The 22,335-nt window shown below is 47.8% G+C and overlaps 1 protein-coding gene across 1 annotated transcript in view; it reads right to left on the bottom strand.

Annotated features, from left to right (window-relative positions):
• Window positions 1-1,685: 1,685 nt before the first annotated feature.
• ALMS1 (ALMS1 centrosome and basal body associated protein) overlaps window positions 1,686-22,335 on the bottom strand; it is a 111,327-nt gene continuing 90,677 nt past the window's right edge. Inside the window, exons 12-18 of the mRNA XM_082250492.1 lie at window positions 21,420-21,516; window positions 20,129-20,296; window positions 17,405-17,643; window positions 17,049-17,223; window positions 14,286-14,349; window positions 12,143-12,242; window positions 1,686-2,027 (exon numbers count right to left, since the gene is read on the bottom strand). Coding sequence (XP_082106618.1) covers window positions 1,983-2,027; window positions 12,143-12,242; window positions 14,286-14,349; window positions 17,049-17,223; window positions 17,405-17,643; window positions 20,129-20,296; window positions 21,420-21,516 — 888 coding nt within the window. The 3' untranslated portion in view covers window positions 1,686-1,982. The remainder of the gene's footprint in view (window positions 2,028-12,142; window positions 12,243-14,285; window positions 14,350-17,048; window positions 17,224-17,404; window positions 17,644-20,128; window positions 20,297-21,419; window positions 21,517-22,335) is intronic.

Below are 22,335 nucleotides of genomic sequence, written 5' to 3'. Positions count from 1 at the left end.
GTGCTAGTGAAAGTGTCTGGTGAGGGGTGTTGTGAACTGGAGGGATAATTTTCAAACAAGAATATCTCTAAAAAAAATGTAATTGAATGGTAATTAGGAAGGGAGAAAGGGCACAAACCTACCTCCAGGTGAACCTCCCCTCCAGAGGAACCTATTTCTATAGATGAACCTGCCTCCAGAGGATCCTACCTCCAGATCAGTGGTTCTCAACTCCATTCCTTGGGACCCACCAACAGGCAAGATTTTAAGTATTACCTTGGGGAGATGCAGATTAGAATACTGCAATCACTGAGCAGCAAATGTGATCACCTGTGATGTAATTTAGTTATCTTGCAAACCTGGCCTGTTGGTGGGTCCCGAGGACCAGAGTTGAGAACCACTGCTGTAGATAAACCTACTTCTATAGATGAGCCTACCTCAAGTATTGCTCAAAGAAAGAGGGGAGGGTTAGGAGAATATCATAGCCAGATGCCACCATACACATATCGGTTAAAAGGAGCTGCACCTGGTGTAACCCCTCCTCAAAAAATTATTCCACAAATGCATGGAGTAGCAGCTCCACCCCTCTACCCCTTTCAGATAAATCAAGCCAACAAAGTACCATACTGCACTAAATAAAAAAGTATAACCAACCTGAAATGAAAATAAAATAAAATTGCGACAAAAATCTACACCTAAAAGTCAGCAACAAGATTGATCAGAACAAAAGAAGCAGTGCTGGTGGAAGTGTCTGGTGAGGGGTGTTGTGAACTGGAGGGATATTTTTCAAACAAGAATATCTCTAAAAAAATGTAATTGAATGGTAATTAGGAAGGGAGAAAGGGCACAAACCTACCTCTAGATGAACCTACCTCCAGAGGAACCTACTTCTATAGATGAACCTTCCCTCCAGAGGAACCTACTTCTACATGTGATCCTACCTCCAGGTGATCCTACCTCCAGATGAACCTACCTCCAGATGAACCTACCTCAAGATGAACCTACCTCAAATATTGCTCAAAGAAAGAGGGGAGGGTTGGGAGAATATCATAACCAGATACCACCATACACATATCGGTTAAAAGGAGCTGCACCTGGTGTAACCCCTCCTCAAAAAATTATTTCCACGAATGCATGGAGTAGCAGTTCCACCCCTCTACCCCTTTCAGATAAATCAAGCCAACAAAGTACCATACTGCACTAAATTAAAAAGTATAACCAACCTGAAATGACCTTCTAAGGGGAATGCAAATATCACATCATAAAATTGCAACAAAAATCTACACCTAAAAGTCAGCAACAAGATTGATCGGAACAAAAGAAGCGGTGCTGGTGGAAGCGTCTGGTGAGGGGTGTCTGGGGGAAGTGTCTGGGGGAAGTGTCGGGGGGAAGTGTCGGGGGGAAGTGTCTGGGGGAAGTGTCGGGGGGAAGTGTCGGGGGGGGGGGAAGTGTCGGGGGGGGGGAAGTGTCGGGGGGGGAAGTGTCGGGGGGGGGGGAGTGTCGGGGGGAAGTGTCGGGGGGGGGAAGTGTCGGGGGGGGGGGGAAGTGTCGGGGGGGGAAGTGTCGGGGGGGGGGAAGTGTCTGGTGAGGGGGTGTCTGGTGAAAGTGTCCGGTGAGGGGTGTTGTGAACTGGAGGGATATTTTTCAAACAAGAATATCTTTTAAAACAATTTAATTGCATGGTAATTAGGAAGAGAGAAAGGGAGAAAGGGCACAAAGGGGAGGTATTACATTCTAACATTGCACTTGGGTTTTAAGTAAATTTTAAATTAAATCTGTTTTAAACAAATATTAAAATTAGAAAACAAAAATAACTTTCTGCTATATTCTTAGAAAAATACATTGTGTTATAAATACATGTACAAGCTACACACAAATAAATAATGTAGAAACACACGGATCACATTAATAAAAACAGACAAGCGCTGTGCTGAGTTCTAGATTCACATAAGAGGGATTAAGGCAAACTGCAGTGAGGATTAAGTGCGGGATTCCTCCTGCGGTCAGTTCCAGGGAATCTTCCTGCCCAGGATGTGATTGGTCACTTTCTATATAAGAAGATGGAAAAAAAAAGAGAAAAGATTACACAACATGGCAACAGCCCCATCCATCTCCTTCTATTCTAGGACTTTTCAGAGTTCCATATTCTGCCTCTCAAGGTAATGCCCCTTTAAACCCCCCTCCCCCAACGATCTGTGTAATAAAGCTGAACTCCAGCCTTAACTTTTCCCCACATTTGTCCCTGAGATGAAACTTTGAAACTTACTACTCTCCATGCAAACTTGCATCTCCATGCTATAACCCTTTGAAGCTGCAGCAGACAGCTGAGCCCACCTTAATTTCCTGCCTGAACAACTTCAATCAAAAGTCATTGGCCTGCCTTTCACAGCTATTAGCTTTCCCTAACATTAATCAGTTTGTTCCCGAGTGTTTTATGAAAGAGCACATCCCTGGCATCCCTTTAGACATGCATGCTCAAGCAACTGATCATCAGATTGCACAGCCAATGTCTGAAGCACCCAGAGGCCAAAAGGGAGGACCATGAACGTTTAAAGGGATGCTAGGGATGTGTTCTTCCCTTTTTCCGATCACTGGGTCCCAGAAGAGTTTGAAAGAGGGGACAAGGAAAACATGTTCTATATATACATTTCTCTGACTTTTAACATTCCCAAACATGATGTTCCAAGTGTAATGTATACTTCAATAACTTATCAGCAGATCATACAACTAAAGTCTGAAGCACGCAGAGGCCAATAGCAAGGACCATGAAAGCTTAAAGCAGGGATATGCAAACCGCGCCCCTCCAGCTGTTGCAAAACTACAAGTCCCATCATGCCTCTGCCTATGGCTGTCAGTCTTGCTAGGCCTCATGGGACGTGTAGTTCTGCAACATCTGGAGGGCCACAGTTTGCATACCTCTGGTTTAAAGGGATGCCAGGGATATGTTCTTCCCTTCTTCTCATCACTGGGTCCCAAAGTTTGAGAGGAGAGGAAGGGGAGACAAGGGAAAGCATTTATATATATGGTCTTCCCTGTTAGCCTCAGGGTGCTTCAGACTTTAGCTGTGCAATCCACTGATCAGCTGCTTGGGCATGAACGTCTAAAGGGATGCAAGGGATGTGTTCTTCCCAAAAGAGTTTGAAAGGAAAGGAAAGGAAAGGGGGGGGGGACAAGGGAAGGGGTTACATACATACATTTCAGCTTTAACATTCCCAGCATGATGTTCATCATTTGTATCAAAAAAGGGAAATAAAAAGATGGGGCTTTATGGAGGCCAAAGGGAAGGGGAGGATCACAACTCTAACGCAATTGTTGCATAAAATACATGTTTTATTGAAACAAAAAGAATAAAATCACATAGACATATATTAAAAAGAGAACACAAGAAAAAACTGTATGTGTAGAAATATGCTCCCAATTGGGAGTGCCGATACTACTGTATCAATAGATGGTAATGGTCTCTATATCTGAGAACGCCCTGGGAGGTGGGGTGAAACGCGTTGACGCACTTCCGGTAATGGCAGAACCAATTACGTCACTTCCTGGAGTCCGTGGAACACGCGCCGGCAGCATTCCCAGAAGCATTCGGTCTGCGGGACTGTTTTCTTTTATGCAAGCCTTTTATCATACTCTCTGCCCAGTGAGAACTATATCCAAGGGTCCTAAAGTGGAGTTCCGGCCTCGGAAAACGGAATTTTTGTAAAATCTTACCTGTAAAATTCCTTTCTCTGAGTCCTCCGACAGTCGCCGCCCACTTCATATTCATCACCAATGGGGTTATGTCCTTTATTCCGTAGGAGTAGCTAGGCAATAGAATATGTTAGTACAAAGACTTTTAACATATCCCACCCCCAGGGGGTGGTCCCCTCAGTACATAACCCTCCACTTCCTGTATCCAACTCAGTTTCAGTGGAATAGCAGTAGAGAGTACTTCAAAACCCCAAAAGAGGGGCGGGGACTGTCGGAGGACTCAGAGAAAGGAATTTTACAGGTAAGATTTTACAAAAATTCCGTTTTCTCTTACGTCCTCCGACAGTCGCCGCCCACTTCATATTCATCACCAATGGGGATGTCCCAAAGCAGTGTAAACATGAGGGGTGGGAAGAACGCAGCCGCGCCCAAGGCAACGCCGTCTCCCCATCAGAGAAAGGAACCTTACCAAAGGAAGGAAACCAGTTGGGCATAAGAACAAAACACTCGCTCAACAGGAGCAAGAAAACCCAGGGAAAAAACAAATATCCCAAAAAGCCAAAGAACCCGTAACAAGGGCTCTAGGGAACTGCCGCACTAAGAACCTTGCGGCCAAAGGAAGCATCAGCCGATGCCTGAACATCTACTCTGTAGAATATCGTGAAAGTGTGTACGGTCGACCAAGTCGCCGCCTTACACACCTGGACTACAGAGGCCCCATGACGACAGGCCCAAGACGTACTCAGAGATCTGTTAGAGTGCGCCTTCACAGGTACAGGGGGAACTTTCCCCTTCAAAGCATAGGCCTGATCAATGGTCTGTCTGATCCATTTGGCGATTGTAGAAGCCGACGCCGCCATGCCCTTCCGAGGACCTTCCGGAAGGACAAACAAGGCATCCGACTTGCGAAAAGACTCAGTCGATTTGAGATACTCTAATCGCCCGGACAACATCCAAGGAGTGAAGCAACACCTCCGTCGGATGCTTCGGCTTCGCGCAAAGCGAAGGTTGGACAACGTCCTCATTGAGATGAAAGTCCGAAACCCTTTTTGGAAGAAAAGAAGGGTTAGGTCGCAAGACCACCTTGTCCAAATGCACAACCAGATACGGAGACTTGCAGGACAAGGTTGCCAGCCCCGACACTCGACGAGTCGAGGTGATAGCCACCAAAAAGGCGACCTTCTTGGATAACAAAGACAGCGAGATCTCCCTGATCCTTCCAAAAGGAGCACGCTGCAATACTGATAGAACTAGATTCAAGTCCCAAGGGGGAAGAGGGTCCCTCCTAGGAGGGATCAGATGACGTACCCCCTGCACAAAAGTGCTAACCAAAGAATCAGATGCCACAGGCCGTTGAAAAAGAACGGCCAAAGCAGACACCTGACCCTTGATCGTGGCCAGCGCCAGACGCTGGTCAACACCCGTCTGAAGGAAGGGCAACACCCTAGACACCGAATAAGTGTCAGGAGAGAAACCCCTGGATTCGCACCAGGCAAAATACGCCTTCCAAGTACGGTAATAAACCTTCCCCGAGGAAGACTTCCTCGTATTTATTAAGGTGTGAATGACCTCAGGGGAAAGACCCCTGTTCTTCAGGACGTCGGTTTCAACAGCCAGGCCGTCAAGGCCAGCGACTGTAAAGCAGGATGGAAGATCGGTCCTTGCGACAGAAGATCTTCTCGAAAAGGCAGACGCCACGGGGCGTCGATTGCCAGATTTACGAGGTCTGCGTACCAGGACCGGCGAGGCCAGTCCGGTGCCACAAGAATCACCGTGGTCGGTTCCGCGAAGGAACCTGGACAGCAATTGAATCGGTGGGAACGCATACATCAGTTGGTACTGAAGCCACGGGGCAACCAACGCGTCTGACGCGTCTGCCCGAGGATCGCGCGTCCTTGCCACGAACCGTGGTACTTTGTTGTTCAGACGAGACGCAAACAGGTCTACCTCCGGAAGACCCCACCTCGCGCACAACATCTGGAAGACAGCCGGGTGAAGGGACCAATCCCCCTGGTCCAGGGTCTGGCGGCTCAGATAAACCGCCTGCCAAATTTCCACCCCCGGAATGTGAACTGCCGATATCGTCGGGACATGCGTCTCGGCCCAAGACAGAATCGCGGCCACTTCTCGAGCCGCCCGGGCACTCCTGGTGCCCCCTTGGTGATTGATGTAAGCCACCGCCGTGGCATTGTCCGTCTGCACCCGAACCGGGTAGCCGTGAAGATTGTCCGTCCAACGACGAAGACAGAGGAGTATCGCTCGCAGTTCCAGAACGTTGATCGGAAGGGAGGATTCCTCCGTCGACCAAACACCCTGGGCTGACAGAACGCCCAGAACACCACCCCAGCCAGACAGGCTGGCGTCCGTGGTGATCACCGTCCATGAAAGGGGACGAAAAGACTTGCCCCCCGATACTGAGGGGGATTGAAGCCACCACAGAAGATCCCTTCTGGTCTGAGAACTTAATGACATCTGGAGATCCAGAGACTGCGGACGCCCGTCCCACTTGGACAATATCTCCGCTTGGAGATCCCGTGTGTGAAACTGGGTGAAGGGAATCGCCTCGAAAGCCGAGACCATCAATCCCAGACACCGCATGCACGTCCGAATGGACGAAGATGAAACGTCCCTGAGGGACCTGACTGCCTCCTGAAGAGCTGCAAGTTTTTCTTCCGGCAGGAAGACCTTCGCCTGGACAGAGTCCAGAATCATACCCAGGTAAGAAATCCGAACCGATGGGCACAATGTCGACTTTGGAAAATTGATCGTCCAACCAAACTCCTGCAGAGTCTGCAACGTGACGGACAGATCCTTCTCCAGACTCTGGCTGGTCGCAGACCGAACCAGAATATCGTCCAGATACCCCAGAACCGAAATGCCCTGGGCCCTCAACAAAGCCAGAACCGGTGCCAGCACTTTGGTGAACACCCTCGGAGTCGAGGCGAGACCAAAAGGCAACGCCACAAATTGGTAATGATCTTCCGCTATGGCGAATCGAAGGTACCTCTGGTGACCCTCGAAAATCGGGATGTGAAGATACGCATCCTTCAAGTCGATGGAAGCCATGAACTCCCCCGGAACCAGGGCAGCCACCACCGACCGCAGTGATTCCAATGCGGAACTTGCGCACCCGCACAAAGCGGTTCAGCGCCTTCAAGTCCAGAATCGGACGCACCTTGCCCTCCTTCCTGGGCACGGTGAGCAGATTGGAATAGAACCCTCGAAATCTGTCCCGATGAGGCACCGGGACCACCACTCCCTGAGCCCTCAGGTCCTGCACCGCTAGATGCAGGTCCCGCAAACGCTCCGGGGATAACAGAAGACTTGAGGGAAAAAATCTGCTCTCCGGCCGAGCGAGAAAACTCGATCTAGTAGCCAGATCGAACGATTTCCTGTGAATCGGGTGAGGGCGCCCCTTCAGGCCGCACTGTTGTGGGCCGCAGAACCGGATTGGCCGGACTTTTGCTTACCTGCCCACGGCTTCCTGCGGGAGCCTTGACCCTTGGACGGCTTGCCCCAAAGTGTGACCGAAAGGCACGAAAGGACCCCTGAGGGGGCCGAAAGAAAGCATCCTTTTTTCCCAGGAGCCGTCTTAGTCTCGTGGGATTGAGATAAGAGCGTGCTCTTACCCCCCGTGACCCCTTTAATTAGGGCATCCAGGGATTCGCCAAAAAGGCGAGAACCATCAAAAGGCAGATTGGCCAAGGTCTTACGTGAAGATTGATCCACAGACCAACACTTCAACCAAACCAGGCGGCGAGATAACACCGCCACACTGTGTACACGTGCAGCCAACGGAACCATATCCAGGTCCGCATCACACAAATACATGACACCCTGGTGGATTTGATCCACCATATCCAAAGTCGCCTGGGGGGCAGAATCAGCCACCAGGACACGCCTAAGCACCTGCGTCCAGCTTGCGACCGCCTGGGCCGCCATAAGTGAAGCAAATAAAGCTTTCAACATAGAACCCATAATAGAATAGGTACGACGGGCAAGGGACTCCATCCTCTTGTCCGTGGCATCCCGGAACACCGGGGTGTCTTCTGCAGGAATCGCAGTGGACTTGTTCAAAACTGCTAACGCATGGTCCACCGGAGGTGGGACACACCAACGCCCATCAGTAGCGGGCGTAAAAGGATAGCGCAGCTTAAACCTACTTGGTACAGCAAAGGGTTTGCGTATATTACGCCATCGTTCTTTCACAGCGCGCTGAAAATCATCAGTGCATGGAAACATCTGCGATGAATTGCGCCTTTTCTGCGTCCCATAAGCCGCCAAGGCAGCTGGAGGACATGTGCCCTCCTCCAAACGCAGAGTGTGCTTGATAGAAGCAACCAATTCATCCATGAGTGCAAGCTCTTCAGACGAGCCAGGGGGAGAATTATCAACCCCCTCTACCTCAGCCTCCATTTCTGACCCTATAAGGTCCAGGGAGGAACGAGACCCCGATAAGGAGATCTCTGCCACAGCAGCCCCAGTACCATCACCCTCTGAATCAGAGGAAATTGAACTCTGGGCCTTTTAGAGGATTGAGCAGCCACCAGCATTTGCACCTGAGTCGCAAGGCTAGCCACAATCGCAGCCAAATCCCCCCGGGGGGGGAAACCGCAGTCCCCTGGCTTCCCACTAAATTGGCAGGAAACTTGCATCCCTGAGAATCCATGCCCTTGTAGTAGCAAAAATAAATGGGTGACCGCCCCTTTAAGAGAGCGCTGCGATCGTAGCCCACTCACACTAAGCACCCCACACAAGGGACCCCCACAGGGACAAGTATACCAAGGCAGGATACAGGGAATATAGAGAAATTAACCTGGAGAGAACGGTGCTGCTGCTGCTGCCTGCGGTGCTCCTGAAGGAAAGGAAGTGCTGGCATACAGGGCGCTCTATGAAAGCCTATGGAGGCTACAAGAAAATGGCCGCCATGCATGTAAAACATGCGGCCGGAGCGATCGCAGCCAAAATGGCGCCGTTTCGGCGCCGAAACCGCCGCTCCCACACCCCATAAGGGAGAAGTAAAACACACCATCTGCCCAAAAAGGAACATGGTAAACCGCCGCAGCGGCGCTGTAATGTGCCCCAAGCATGAGAAACTCAAGCCCCACAGCACACAGCCGTTCACACAGACAGAAAACTGACACAGAGTGCAGCCAGCCCCCCCTCCTGCAGCCCACAGCATGCAATGTGAGAGATAGGGAAAACGTAATAGTGTGAACACAGGGCAAGGTACACAGTCCCAGACTGACACCCCCCAGACAGACAGGTCCCCACATAAATGCACTTACCTCTTACATGGCGTGGGGGACCCGCACAGGCGAACAAACCGCCGCACATGAGGCAGGGAGAGTCGCATCCAGGACGCATCAAAAGGTGGGTTGAGAAACCGCACAGCGTCCGGTGAGGTAGCCACCTCACCTGGCATCCCTGCACGGAACAGGGATGGGTCGTTCAGATAACTCAGGAGCGATACCTGACTGAACGCTCGATGGCGGGCTGAGAAACCACTGACCCACAGCCTGCTACCAGGGGGGTCAGCCCGAGACGCAGCCCGCATGATCCTCTTCTTCCGAAGAACTAACTAACGCTGGTAAAAGAACAGCTAACAAGAAAGAGAGAAAAAACTCAAATAAAATCCAAAGAAAGGAAAGAGAGCTGAGACAAGGTGCCCCAGCACAGAAACTTCCAGCTACTCCGGACAGCTAGACAAATGAAACTGAGTTGGATACAGGAAGTGGAGGGTTATGTACTGAGGGGACCACCCCCTGGGGGTGGGATATGTTAAAAGTCTTTGTACTAACATATTCTATTGCCTAGCTACTCCTACGGAATAAAGGACATAACCCCAATGGTGATGAATATGAAGTGGGCGGCGACTGTCGGAGGACGTAAGAGAAATTATTTTTTAATAGAAATACCCCCGGGACAGTCAGGGTTAGAACATTCCATAATGGATAGCCTCTGATCTGTCCCGGGTTGCACTTACCTTTTAGAAGAAATACTTACCTTGAAAATTTATTTTCCAGAGCTGCCATCTCGGATGTGGGCAGCTGAAGGCAGCGCGTCCTCTTCTGTGTCCTCTTCGTCCCACAATGCCCTGCACCGGCCCCGCTCGTCACTTCCGGGGCAGGCGTGTCATCCCTGCACAGCTTCTGGGTATGCCCAGAAGCTGTTTAGCAGGGAATGACGCGCCTGCACTGGAAGTGACGAGCGGGGCCGGTGCAGGTGCACTGATTCCTGGGAGTGATGACGTTCAACTCCCAGGAGTCAATGCAAAGAGGAAGTGACGTCGCGGGCCGCGGCCGCAGAGGGAGGAAGAAAGATGAGTATATTTTCTTCAATAACAAGGTAAGTAAACAAAAAAAAAAAAAAAAATTGGGATTATCCATTTCTTTTACAGGTGACACTCAGCAAGCGGATGGCCCAAAGTCGATTTTGAGGCCGGAATTCCGCTTAACCACTTCCGCACTGCTCACTGTGCTGCTAATGCGGCACAGTGTCTCGTTATCGTCTGGCGACGTAGGTCCCTCTCTCGGCGGCGCGCGCGCGCCGCCGGAGGCACGCTCCCATTGTTTACAGTTACAGCGGCAGTCGGGCCAGGGGAGGAGAGGCGGTGATCACCGCCGCTCTCCCCCGATCGTCGGGGATCTAGTGTGGAAATTCGCTCGCTTGTGTAAACAAAGCGGGCGGATCTCCTAAGTGACAGGCAGGGTCAGATTGCATGGTTCAGCATAGCTGAACCTGCGATCTGTCCCTGTGTCACACAGTCCCCTCCCCCCACACATGTCAGTAAGCACCAGGCATACATTAACCCCTCCCTCTCCAATAAAAATTAACCCCTTCCCTGCCAGTGTCATTTTTACAGTAACAGTGCATATGTATAGCACTGATTACTGTAGTAATGTCACTGGTACCCCCAAAAGTGTCAAAAATGTCAGTCAGGGGTCCGATCTGTCCGCCGCAATGTCTCAGTCCCGCAAAAAAAAAAAAAAAAAAAAAAAAATTGCAGATCGCCGCCATTACTCGTTAAAAAAAAAAAAACACCAAAAATGACAAAAATCTTTCCCTTAGTTAGTAAACGCAATAACTTTTGCGCAAACCAATCAAAATACGCTTATTGTGATTTTTTTTATCAAACATATGTAGCAGAAAACAAATTGGCCAAAAATTTTAAAAAATTTTGATTTTTACATTTTTTTTGGGGGGAATTTCATATAAAAAATGTGAAAAATATTGTTATTTTTGCAAAATTGTCGCTTTTTTTGTTTATAGCGCATGATCAAAAAATCGCACAGGTGATCAAATACCACCAAAAGAAAGCTCTGTTTGTGGGAAAAAAAAGGACGTAAATTTCGTTTGGGTACGGCGTCGCACGACCGCGCAATTGTCAATTAAAGTCGCACAGTGCCGAATCGCAAAAAGTGGCCTGGATGTAAGACAGCAAAATCCTCCGGTGGTAAAGTGGAAAAACTTTTATTGGACTTTTTTCAGCACTTTTACTGTAATTATTGCACATTATATTGGATTTATTCAAGTACCATTGCACTTGTTTGGTATTGCACTAATTATTATCTATTAATGCACTAGTGCACTTTGTGCTTTATCAATCATATATGTTTATACATTGCACTAATTATCATTTATTGAAGCTCTAGTATCAATTGTACATGTTTACATATACATTACATTTTTTGCAACACTGATTTATATACCTGTGAGTTTATTTTGCAAGTGCTGTCCTTTTGTTTATAAGTTTTATCTAAGTTTTTACTTGGTGAGCAGCAGCTGCATGATCTATATATTATACTTTATCACCATTTATTTTATATTGATTTAGCGTGGGTTTTCAATTTAAAGCGGAGTTCCGGCCTCAAAAACCACTTTGGGCCATCCTCTTGCTGAGTGTCACCTGAAAAAGAAATGGATGCTCCCGATTTTTTTTTTTTTTGGTTACTTACCTTGTTATTGAAGAAAATATACTTACCTTTCTTCCTCTTCCTCCCTCCGCGTCACTTCCTCCTTGCATTGATTCCTGGGAGCTGAACATCATCGCTCCCAGGAGTCAATGCACCTGCACCGGCCCCGCTCGTCACTTTCGATGCAGGCGCGTCATTCCCTGCTAAACAGCTTTTGGGCATGCCCAGAAGCTGTGCAAGGATGACGCGCCTGCCCCGGAAGCGACGAGCGGGGCCGGTGCAGGGCACTGTGGGACGAAGGGGACACGGAAGAGGACGCTTCGGCTTCAGCTGCCCACACCTGAGATGGCAGCGCTGGACAAGACATTTTCAAGGTAAGTATTTCTTCTTACAGGTAAGTGCAACCCGGGACAGATCAGAGGCTATCCATTATAAAATGTACTAGCCCTGACTGTCCCGGGGGTATTTTTATCTAAAAAAACGTTTCCGCTTTAAATTACTACAAGATACTGCCGTCTTGTGGCCATTTACGTGTATTACATGTTACTGGAACAGACCTTTCGGAAGAGCTGAGCTTTCAGCCGGTACGTTTCATACTCCGACCTCCTCTTCTCCTCCTCCTTCCTCTTCTTTATTTCTGGGAGCTGCTCGTATATTCTAGACAACAAAGAGAGGAAAAATAAACTCAGAAACAATAATCCACAGCCAAGCAGTCCAAACAAAGGGAGGACTGGAATGAGTTATGTGACCTTATCACTTGAAAGTCGACCACAGACGTGTAAAATTGGCATATTTAGGCCCTATGTGTAAATCTCAGTTCTTCTTGGTGTTCTTCAAACAGTTCAATGATTTAATACACCTTTTCAGTTGATGGACTTCTTTACAAAATATTGCAGCCTAATACTTAAAAAAATGTTTTGTGGCCGTTTCCCTGAGAAAAATTGTTGCAGGCTACAATTATTACTTGTGAAAAAAGACGAGTGTGCTATCTAAACAAGGACAATGGTGAAACAGATTAAAAGGATGCATACAAAATGTCTATGAAAAAACTTGCGGCGGACAGATCGGACACCTAACTGACATGTTTGACACTTTTGGGGGTACCAGTGACATTACTACAGTAATCAGTGCTAAAAATATGCACTGTCACTGTAATAATGACACTGGCAGGGAAGGGGTTAACCCAGGGGTGATCAAGGGGGTAAGTGTGAGCCTAGGGGAGTGTTTTCTAACCGTATGGGGGTGGGGCTTGCAAAATGATCATAGAGACCTGTGTTCCTATATAGAAGGATCACAGGCATTCTGTGATAATTTCAGGGAGAAGAATGGTCAGTTGTGTTTACAACAGCTGACCATTCTTCTCTCTCAGTGGGGAGCGATCGCAGGCAGCTCGCAGCAATTAAGGCTGCCGGCCCCCTGCATCGGCATCCCCGCTGCCTAGTGGGGGCGGGAGCGCACCACCGGTGGTGTGCGCTCGCCCCCCAGCACCACGCGCGCGCCCGACTTAGGACTACTTTGGTTTGCGCAGGAGAAGCTGCCTGCTGCAGTAAATCTGCGGCGGGCAGTCTTAATGTGGTTAAATAAACTGTAATAAATTGTCAATTTATGGCCAAAGTTTGACTTCACAATCCTAATATAGCGGCGCTGGGGCCACAATCAAATATTACCAATAGCAGTATAATCCCCAATACAATCAGAAATATATATATGTAATCAAAAATATTATAATGAACTATATAAAGCAAATCAAGTGTCCATTATCTGCTTAGACATTTCTAATGAACACTTATATTTGCTTTACATAGTTTATTATAATCAGGGTAGGAACTAAACCACGACCCCCAAAACCCCCCTCCCCCCGCACGAACACAAACTGCATCAAAAACAGTGGGATTGTCTTAAAGGGACACTAATGAGCACATTACATACAGAGTGCAGACTTTAGAGATGCTCCACATGTAGAGTTCGGAGGTGCGCTACGTACATAGTGCAGAGTTCGGAGGTGCGCTACGTACATAGTGCAGAGTTCGGAGGTGCGCTACGTACATAGTGCAGAGTTCGGAGGTGCGCTACGTACATAGTGCAGAGTTCGGAGGTGCGCTACGTACATAGTGCAGAGTTCGGAGGTGCGCTACGTACATAGTGCAGAGTTCGGAGGTGCGCTACGTACATAGTGCAGAGTTCGGAGGTGCGCTACGTACATAGTGCAGAGTTCGGAGGTGCGCTACGTACATAGTGCAGAGTTCGGAGGTGCGCTACGTACATAGTGCAGAGTTCGGAGGTGCGCTACGTACATAGTGCAGAGTTCGGAGGTGCGCTACGTACATAGTGCAGAGTTCGGAGGTGCGCTACGTACATAGTGCAGAGTTCGGAGGTGCGCTACGTACATAGTGCAGAGTTCGGAGGTGCGCTACGTACATAGTGCAGAGTTCAGGGGTGCGCTACACACAGAGTGCAGAGTTCAGGGGTGCGCTACACACAGAGTGCAGAGTTCAGGGGTGCGCTACACACAGAGTGCAGAGTTCAGGGGTGCGCTACACACAGAGTGCAGAGTTCAGGGGTGTGCTACACACAGAGTGCAGAGTTCAGGGGTGTGCTACACACAGAGTGCAGAGTTCAGGGGTGTGCTACACACAGAGTGCAGAGTTCAGGGGTGCTCTACATGTGGAGTTTGGAAATGTGCTATATACATATACATACCTCTTGGATCTCTGCACCATCTCACTCCGGGGGATGCGCTTCATCTTCTGGGATGTTCTGGATTCTAAATGAAGAAAAACAAGTCAGAAATAGCCCAGGAGCCCACACCACCCTCATATACATAACTGAAGGGTCTCTGTGGGGGAACTATCAGTGAGGTCCCCTACCTGAATTCCTATCTTTGTTTCTGTCTACCTGGGAGTATTGAGTGTTCCCACCCAGCTCCTCCCACCAAGGATGGTGGGAATCCCTCATAAAGGGCACCGTGTGTGTACAGACCGGGAACTCAGCACAGGGATGGTGGGAACCGTTCTTAATGGGCTCAACAGGTGTACCGGGAACTCAGCACAGGGATGGTGGGAACCTCTCGTAATGGGCTCAACAGGTGTACAGACCCAAGAACTCCACATCCTCCACCCATGGTCCTTCACCAAGACCATCCTCCCCCCATGGTCCCTCACCAAGACCATCCTCCCCCCATGGTCCCTCACCAAGACCATCCTCCCCCCATGGTCCCTCACCAAGACCATCCTCCCCCCATGGTCCCTCACCAAGACCATCCTCCACCCATGGCCCCTCACCAAGACCATCCTCCCCCCATGGTCCCTCACCAAGACCATCCTCCACCCATGGTCCCTCACCAAGACCATCCTCCACCCATGGTCCCTCACCAAGACCATCCTCCACCCATCACCAAGACCATCCTCCACCCATCACCAAGACCATCCTCCACCCATGGTCCCTCACCAAGACCATCCTCCACCCATGGTCCCTCACCAACACCATCCTCCACCCATGGTCCCTCACCAACACCATCCTCCACCCATGGTCCTTCACCAACACCATCCTTTACCCATGGTCCCTCACCAACACCATCCTCCACCCATGGTCCCTCACCAACACCATCCTCCACCCATGGTCCCTCACCAACATGCGTCCGGCGCATTGCACTGGCCCAGCCGATATGTCATGGCGCCTGATCACGTGATGATGTGGAGGGACTCGCACTCCTGCATTGCCCTTTCCCCTAGGGCGATGCGGTCTGCTGTCCCCTCAGGCAGGAAGTCGAGTAAAGGGCAAGATGTCTCCCACTCCACTCTATGGCCTTGGAGGACCGGAGCGACGCCATACGTTGCTTCCTAGCAACGGATTTAAAGGGCCCATTTTTTTTTTCATCATTAAATTTTTTTTTTTTCTTTTTTAGTGTAGATGTGAGATGTGAGGTCTTTTTGACCCCAGATCTCACATTAAAGAGGTCCTGTCATGCCTATTTCTATTACAAGGGATGTTTACTTATTTATTTTTGTTTACCAGCAGATCCCAGTAATTAGTCTCCACCTGGTGCTGGCTGCTGGGAGACACCCGCTGGTAGACACTGGAACTACAACCCTCTGCTATCAGCAGGCGATCTAGGTCCTGACACACGCCCTGCTAAGTAAGACCAATAGCCATGCAATCAGCACAGCTTAAGTTTGATGCTGATTGGAGAGCTCTGACTCAGTAGGGGGCGTGTCAGACCTCTGCAGAGAGACCACTGCTTCCACACAGAAAGCAAAAGGTCCTTCTGGCAGGGGACAGGCTTTTCTACTCCGCTCCTTTCTTAAAAAAAAAGCAAACTGTAAGACTGCACACCTTTAATTTTAATGTAGCTGATATGTATTAAGCGGAAAAAAAAAAGTTTGATTGGGCTTTAACCGCTTGCCGACCGCCGCAAGTACATTTACTGCGGCAGTCAGCCCCTCCTGGGCAAAGCGACGTAGTACTACGTCGCTCGCCCAGGAGCCTGTAGGGGGCGAGTGCGCGCCGCCGGAGGTGCGCTCCCGCCCCTACTAGTTCACAGAGGTCCCCGCGCGAGTGACCGGTGGCTCCAATGTCCAAAATTACTCGCAATCTCCCGCTGGAGAGGGAGAAAGGCCGGCGGCTGATGTAAACAAAGCCGTCTGTCATTCTCCCTGGTGTAACTACAGAGACCTTACGATCCTGCTATGTAGTATCCTATGTCTCTGTGGTTACATCACAAGCCACGCCCTTTGACAGTTAGTAGTTACTGTAGAAATGTCACTGGTACCCCCAAAAGTGTCAAAAATGTCAGTCAAGGGTCCGATCTGTCCGCTGCAATATCGCATTCCCGCAAAAAAAAAAAAAAAAAAAAAAAATCGCAGATTGCCGCCATCACTAGTTAAAAAAAAAAAAACTATAAAAATTACATAAATCTTTCCCTTAGTTCATAAACGCAATAACTTTTGCCCAAACCAATCAAAATACACTTATTGCGATTTTTTTAACCAAAAATATGTAGCAGAAAACAAATTGGACAAAAATGTTAAAAAAATTAGATTTTTACATTTTTTTGAGGGGGGGGGGGGGATTTCATATAAAAAATGTGAAAAATATTTTTTCAAAATTGTCGCTCTTTTTTTGTTTATAGCGCAAAAAATAAAAATCGCACAGGTGATCAAATACCACCAAAAGAAAGCTCTGTTTGTGGGAAAAAAAGGACGTCAATTTCATTTGGGTACAGCGTCACACGACCACGCAATTGTCCGCTAAAATCACGCAGTGCCGAATCGCAAAATAGGCCCTGGTCTTTGAGCAGCCAAATTCTCCGGGGCTAAAGTGGTTAACCACATACAGTTATCAGAATATATTTTTTCATGATTTGCTTTTATGGACATGGTACAAGCAGGAGCCCTTCATTATGAAGTTGGCATTTCTAGACTGTGATCATCAGCCATGATAAGTCAGGTACAATCCCCTGGTCACCTTTATATGACGTGTGGTAGGGGGGCCTCCCTCTTCTCTCTGGCTGGTTGAAGAGCGCTTCCCTCTCACTTTGGAAGATGCTCTGCAGTTTCCTCTCCTTGGTGAGCAGCTGTAAACGTTTCACCCTTTCCCCCGATTGGAAGATGAAATCCGGCCGGTGAGCCTTCAGTAACTCCTGACATAAGAAATACACAGTGACTGCTAAGTGGGCTTTTTAGGATGGCAAAAAAAGCTTTGCAAAGTTGGATATGCAAATCAAGACTGAGCTCAAACATGTACACTGGACATCGGTCACTTCAAGCCGATGGCCAATTCTTGGAGGCCAGCAATGGAAGTGATTTGGACACAGTCCTCACCTGTAGGGTGGCCCTGACAAATGGCTGGACCATTTTATTATCTTTGCCAGACTCTGATCCGATATTCAGGCTCTCTCCTCTTCTGATGGCTGGGCTCTGTTGGTTTCTCTCTCTCAGCGGTTCTCTCCACGGTTTGGCGCTTGTCGTGGATTCGTACCAGGCAGGGCCGGGACCGCTCAGCTTATTCTCCTTCGGAGAATCACACTTTATACCATCAGCTGGGACAAACCAGCTCAGCCCTGTCAACGACAAACACAACCATCAGAGTCCAAAGACAAAACTATCGGTTAATAAAAGTAAAAAATTACTTCTAATTTCTATTGTACTTTGCCAATTCTGCCAAAAAAACTCAGCTGTGGCTTCCTTGCAATATGGTATCCTGGAGGCATTCTTGTTTTACCTTTGGTGTACACCGCTCTCACGAAAATCTAATTTCTCCATTGTCCATTGAGGTACACAGGAATTCAGAAACAATCATTTTATACTTCCATCTAAAGGGACTGGGACATGGATATACAGAAGAATCGGAAGCCAGCCCCCGTATAGCACCTCCTTTACTTAGCATGCCTCACTTTTCTGCGAGGTCCTCCTGCTGTGGCCAATGTGCAGTCTCCTGAGAAAGTTCCTCCAGACTCAGTCAGGAAACATTCCAAGCAGTGCAGCTAAAATTCCTGCCTCTTGGCTGAGAATCCTTTGCTGGATTGGGGTGGATCCAATGCTTAGAACAAGGTTTTGGCTTCATGGTTAGGTAGAATTGCAGGGTTTCTTCTGTCAGAGGAAGAGATACCTACAAGTGTTAAGTGGATGGGTTCATGCTTATCCTTATGTCCTCATCCCTGCTTACCCTTGTGCGGGTGTCTTCAGTTTACCCTTCTTCTGGCCTTAATGAGGGTACCCTTGGCAATTTCCTACCAGCTTCAAGGGTTCTTTGGCCATCTGTTGGGATATCATGCTGTGACGGCTCTCAGTTAGACAACTCATTGCAAGGTTGTTTGCCCGACACTTGCAACCTCTGCTCTCAACCTGGAAACTGCTTTCCCTAAATCTTGACGGGTTAGAATTTAAAGGCTTGGATCTTCTCTTGTGGAATGGCCAGCCTTTTTCCTCTGGACCATTTTTTTTTGTATGTCCCAATTTCCCTTTGGAGATATGTTATTTTAAGACATATCCCAGTAGTCTTTGTTGGTTGAACACACCTCATTGTCGGTTTCGTTCCTTTTAATTTCAGGCTATGTCATTTTACCTGTTTTGGTGGATTGCTGGTGGGTTCCCATAGCTTCGTGTTGATCCAGTAGTATCTTTGTCCTGGTCTGGAGCATCATGCTGTGACAGCTCTCAGTGAGACATTTCACTGCAAGTTCGTTTCCCCGACCATGGCAATCTCTGCTTTTAACCTGGAAACTCTTGATCGGTCAGGTTTTTGAGGCTTGGACTTTCTCACATAGATTGGCTGGCCTTTTTTCCTCTGGACTAATTTATTTGATTGTCCAAATTTCCCTTTGAGTATCTAATATTATGAGATGTATCCCAGTAGTCTTTGTGGGTTGACCACACCTCGTTGTTGGTTTAGTTCTCTTTTTATTTCAGACTATGTTGGTAGGTTCCCACAGCCTTGTGTTGTTCTACCAGTTTCTGTGGATTACTTGTGGGTTCCCACAGCCTCGTGTTGACTGATCCAGGAGTTTCTTTGTCCTGGTCTGGAGCATTATGCTGTGAGGGCTCTGTGTGACATTTCATTGCAAGGTTGTTTTTGCCTGACCATGGCAACTTCTGCTCTTAACCTGGAAACTCATTTTCCTGAATCTTGACGGGTTAGGGTTTTAAAGCCTATGTGTCCTCACATAGACTGACTGGCCATTTTCCTCTGGCCCATTTTTTGTTTTGTCCAAATTTCCCTTTAAGTATCTTTGGGACGTATGCCAGGAGTCCTTGTCAGTTGACCACACCTCTTTGTAGGTTTAGTTCCTTTTTTTTTTTTTAGCTACAGTAAGCGGTTCTACCTGTTTTGGTGGATTGCTGGTGGGTTTCCACAGCCTGGCATTGACTGAATCATGAGCAGTATCTTTGTTCTGGACTGGAGCACCAAGTGGATCCTCTGAGGTCTTCCCTTGATCATGGCAGTTCCCATCTTGCTAGAATTCTCCTCTTCTGGCTTAGAGGCAGGCGTTAGTCTTTCATGAACCTCTGTATTCCCAATGCCTTAGGCCTGTCAATGGCTGTATTATAACCCTCCATTGGACTTGTTTTAGCCATCCTGACCATTTCTGATTTCCTGTGTCACTTAATAGACAATGGAGAAAATATGAATTTTGCACTTACAATTAAATATTTTTTCTTCAAATTGAGGGACATAGGTTCCACCCCCTCTTGATTTTTTTGCTGGCCCTATGTATTGCTTCCTTACATAATTAGATCACACTGGGTAGAGGAGGGTACAGAGGCTGGCTTGTGGTTTTTCAGTGTCCAAACCTCTTGTAGGTAGCAATATAACCCAACAGTTTATGAATTTCTGTGTCCCTCAATTGATGCAAAATGCTAACTTTTTTGGGTTATTTTGATAGGCACGTTGCATTGCCGCTCTAGAGTGGTGTGACATGGCGGCACATGTGGAAGAATTCATAAAATCATCACCTGTAAGTGGCCACTCCTCCTCAATGGATCTTTCAAAAATGCAGGCTAATGCTGTATTACAAATCAAGTGACAGAGCCTCTGATCTCACACACCTGGTGGAATATACTGCTTGGTCTTTGGCCTCCCGACACTACTGATGCCATTTGCATGCATTTCCCGCTCTGCTGAGGGCTTCAGCGTCTCTCCTCTTGGGGACGGGAATGTTGTTCCGACATCTCGGGTGTGTCGCTTGGTGGCACTGGTCACAATATCCAGGTCCCCTGTGAGTGCCAGGAAAGAAGGAAGTGGTTTATTAAAACTAGAAGAGTGGATTCAATACCCAAAGTGAATCACAATGGAATGAAAAGTAAAAGTATCCCTTTAAAGAGGAAGTAAACCCTCCTCTGCAAATTGTACCTATAGGTAAGCCTATGATAAGGCTTACCTATAGGTACTGTAAATATCTCCTAAACATGCACCGTTTAGGAGATATTTACCTTACATGCAGCCAGTGACGTCACTGGCGCATGCGCTCTGAAGGAACGGCCGCTGGTGCCGTTTCTTCAGAGCCCCGTGCCGTGACCATCGGCTCCCACGTGCGTGCGCGGGAGTGACGTCACCGCGGCTCCGGCCAATCAGGTGGCCTGATGCCGCGATCCCGGAAGACGGGCGACTGGACATGTCGCCCGTCATACAGGTAAGCGGGCGGCACGGCGGGGGCTCGTTCTAAGGTAAGTATTTCATAATGAGCTAGTATGCAATGCATAATAGCTCATTATGGGTTTCTCTTTCAGGTTTCAAAAAATAAAATTGTATGGGTTTACAACCGCTTTAACCCTTTCACTGCCAGAGCCATTTTTTAGTTTTTTTTTCCCACATTCAAAAGCTCATTTGAGGCCTGAAGACTATATAAAAGCCCCAAACTGAAAGCAGATAGCCTGGGGAATAAAACAGTGCTAGTTCCAATTTTTTTATGTATAGTATTACTTGAGTGACGGGCTCCGAGTCTGCTGACATCCCATCCAAGATGGTGGCATCCAGCTGCAGTCTTAGCCTTTTGGATGTCTACACAAGGGAGGTTTTTCAGGTAAATAAAATATATTAAATATACTGTACATATAACATTTTGGGAAGATTGTTAAAATAAATGGTCTAGTGACAGGGTCTCTATGTACGGTGTAGGAGAGATTCCCTTTAAGAGGCTCCTCAAAAGGACAAGGGTCATTAGTTGACTTGTAAGAAATTTCGCTCATCCTTGTATCTGTACCTGACCTGAGATATGCCCTGCCTGGGCGCTGGTCTCCTATGAGCTCCGTTCTAGACATATAAAGCTCCATCTGGTACATACTGTGTTTTTTTGAGGTTTGGCTCCATTTCTATTCTTTCCTGGTGGAGGTGACCTACCTGCCTGGATGCCTTTATTCAGCACTTTGCAGCCGTTTTTGCTCCTCATTACCGGTTCCCATGAGCTGCCGGATGAGACGGAGTCTGTATCTGCCATCTGTGAGACAGAAAAAGAAAACAGGTGATACCCATGACTGAGTGAAGGATATTCCCAGAGGACACACCCAACTGGAGAGTGAAGGAAAAATAACGAGAGAGATCGCTGGCTTGGGTTGGGCATGAAACAAGGCTACCAGTACCACAATGGTCACCCGGAAAGTCCCTCAAAGCCTAAACCAACAGAAGGAGCACCAGACCAAATGGTAAGAGTGCAAATCGGTTTAACGGTTTACCCATAAAACAACCAGGTTCTGGGAGCCAAACCACTCTAATAGGGCTACAGAAAAAGAATAAATATGAATTTAAATATATACTGTATAAGGATACATCTCCAAATGATTAAAACATATGAAAACATCTATAACTGGGCACAGTTATATATATGTACAATGTATATGTAAATCTTCATATGTAAATCTATGTAGGGTTACATATACATAGTCCGAATATACATGATTATAGGTTTTTAGATCAATCATATAGGTTTTTAGATTTATCACTATACTGTCAATAATTATGTTTATACTTTTTTTGCCACCCTGATTAAAGAACAGTGGTTTTGCCCCTGAGATGTGTTAGCTGTTTTATGAACTCAGCACAGGGATGATGGGAACCTCTCATAATGGGCACAGCAGGTGTACAGACCCAGGAACTTAGCACAGGGATGGTGGGAACCCCTCATAATGGGCACAGCAGGTGTACAGACCCGGGAACTTAGCACAGGGATGGTGGGAACCCCTCATAATGGGCACAGCAGGTGTACAGACCTGGGAACTCAGCACAGGGATGGTGGGAACCCCTCATAATGGGCACAGCA

Source organism: Pelophylax lessonae (genome assembly GCF_965119305.1).
Source record: "Pelophylax lessonae genome assembly, chromosome: 1".
NCBI classification, from domain to species: domain Eukaryota; kingdom Metazoa; phylum Chordata; class Amphibia; order Anura; family Ranidae; genus Pelophylax; species Pelophylax lessonae.
Note: the sequence above shows the minus strand (reverse complement) of the source record. Positions and strands in the feature narration are given on the sequence as shown.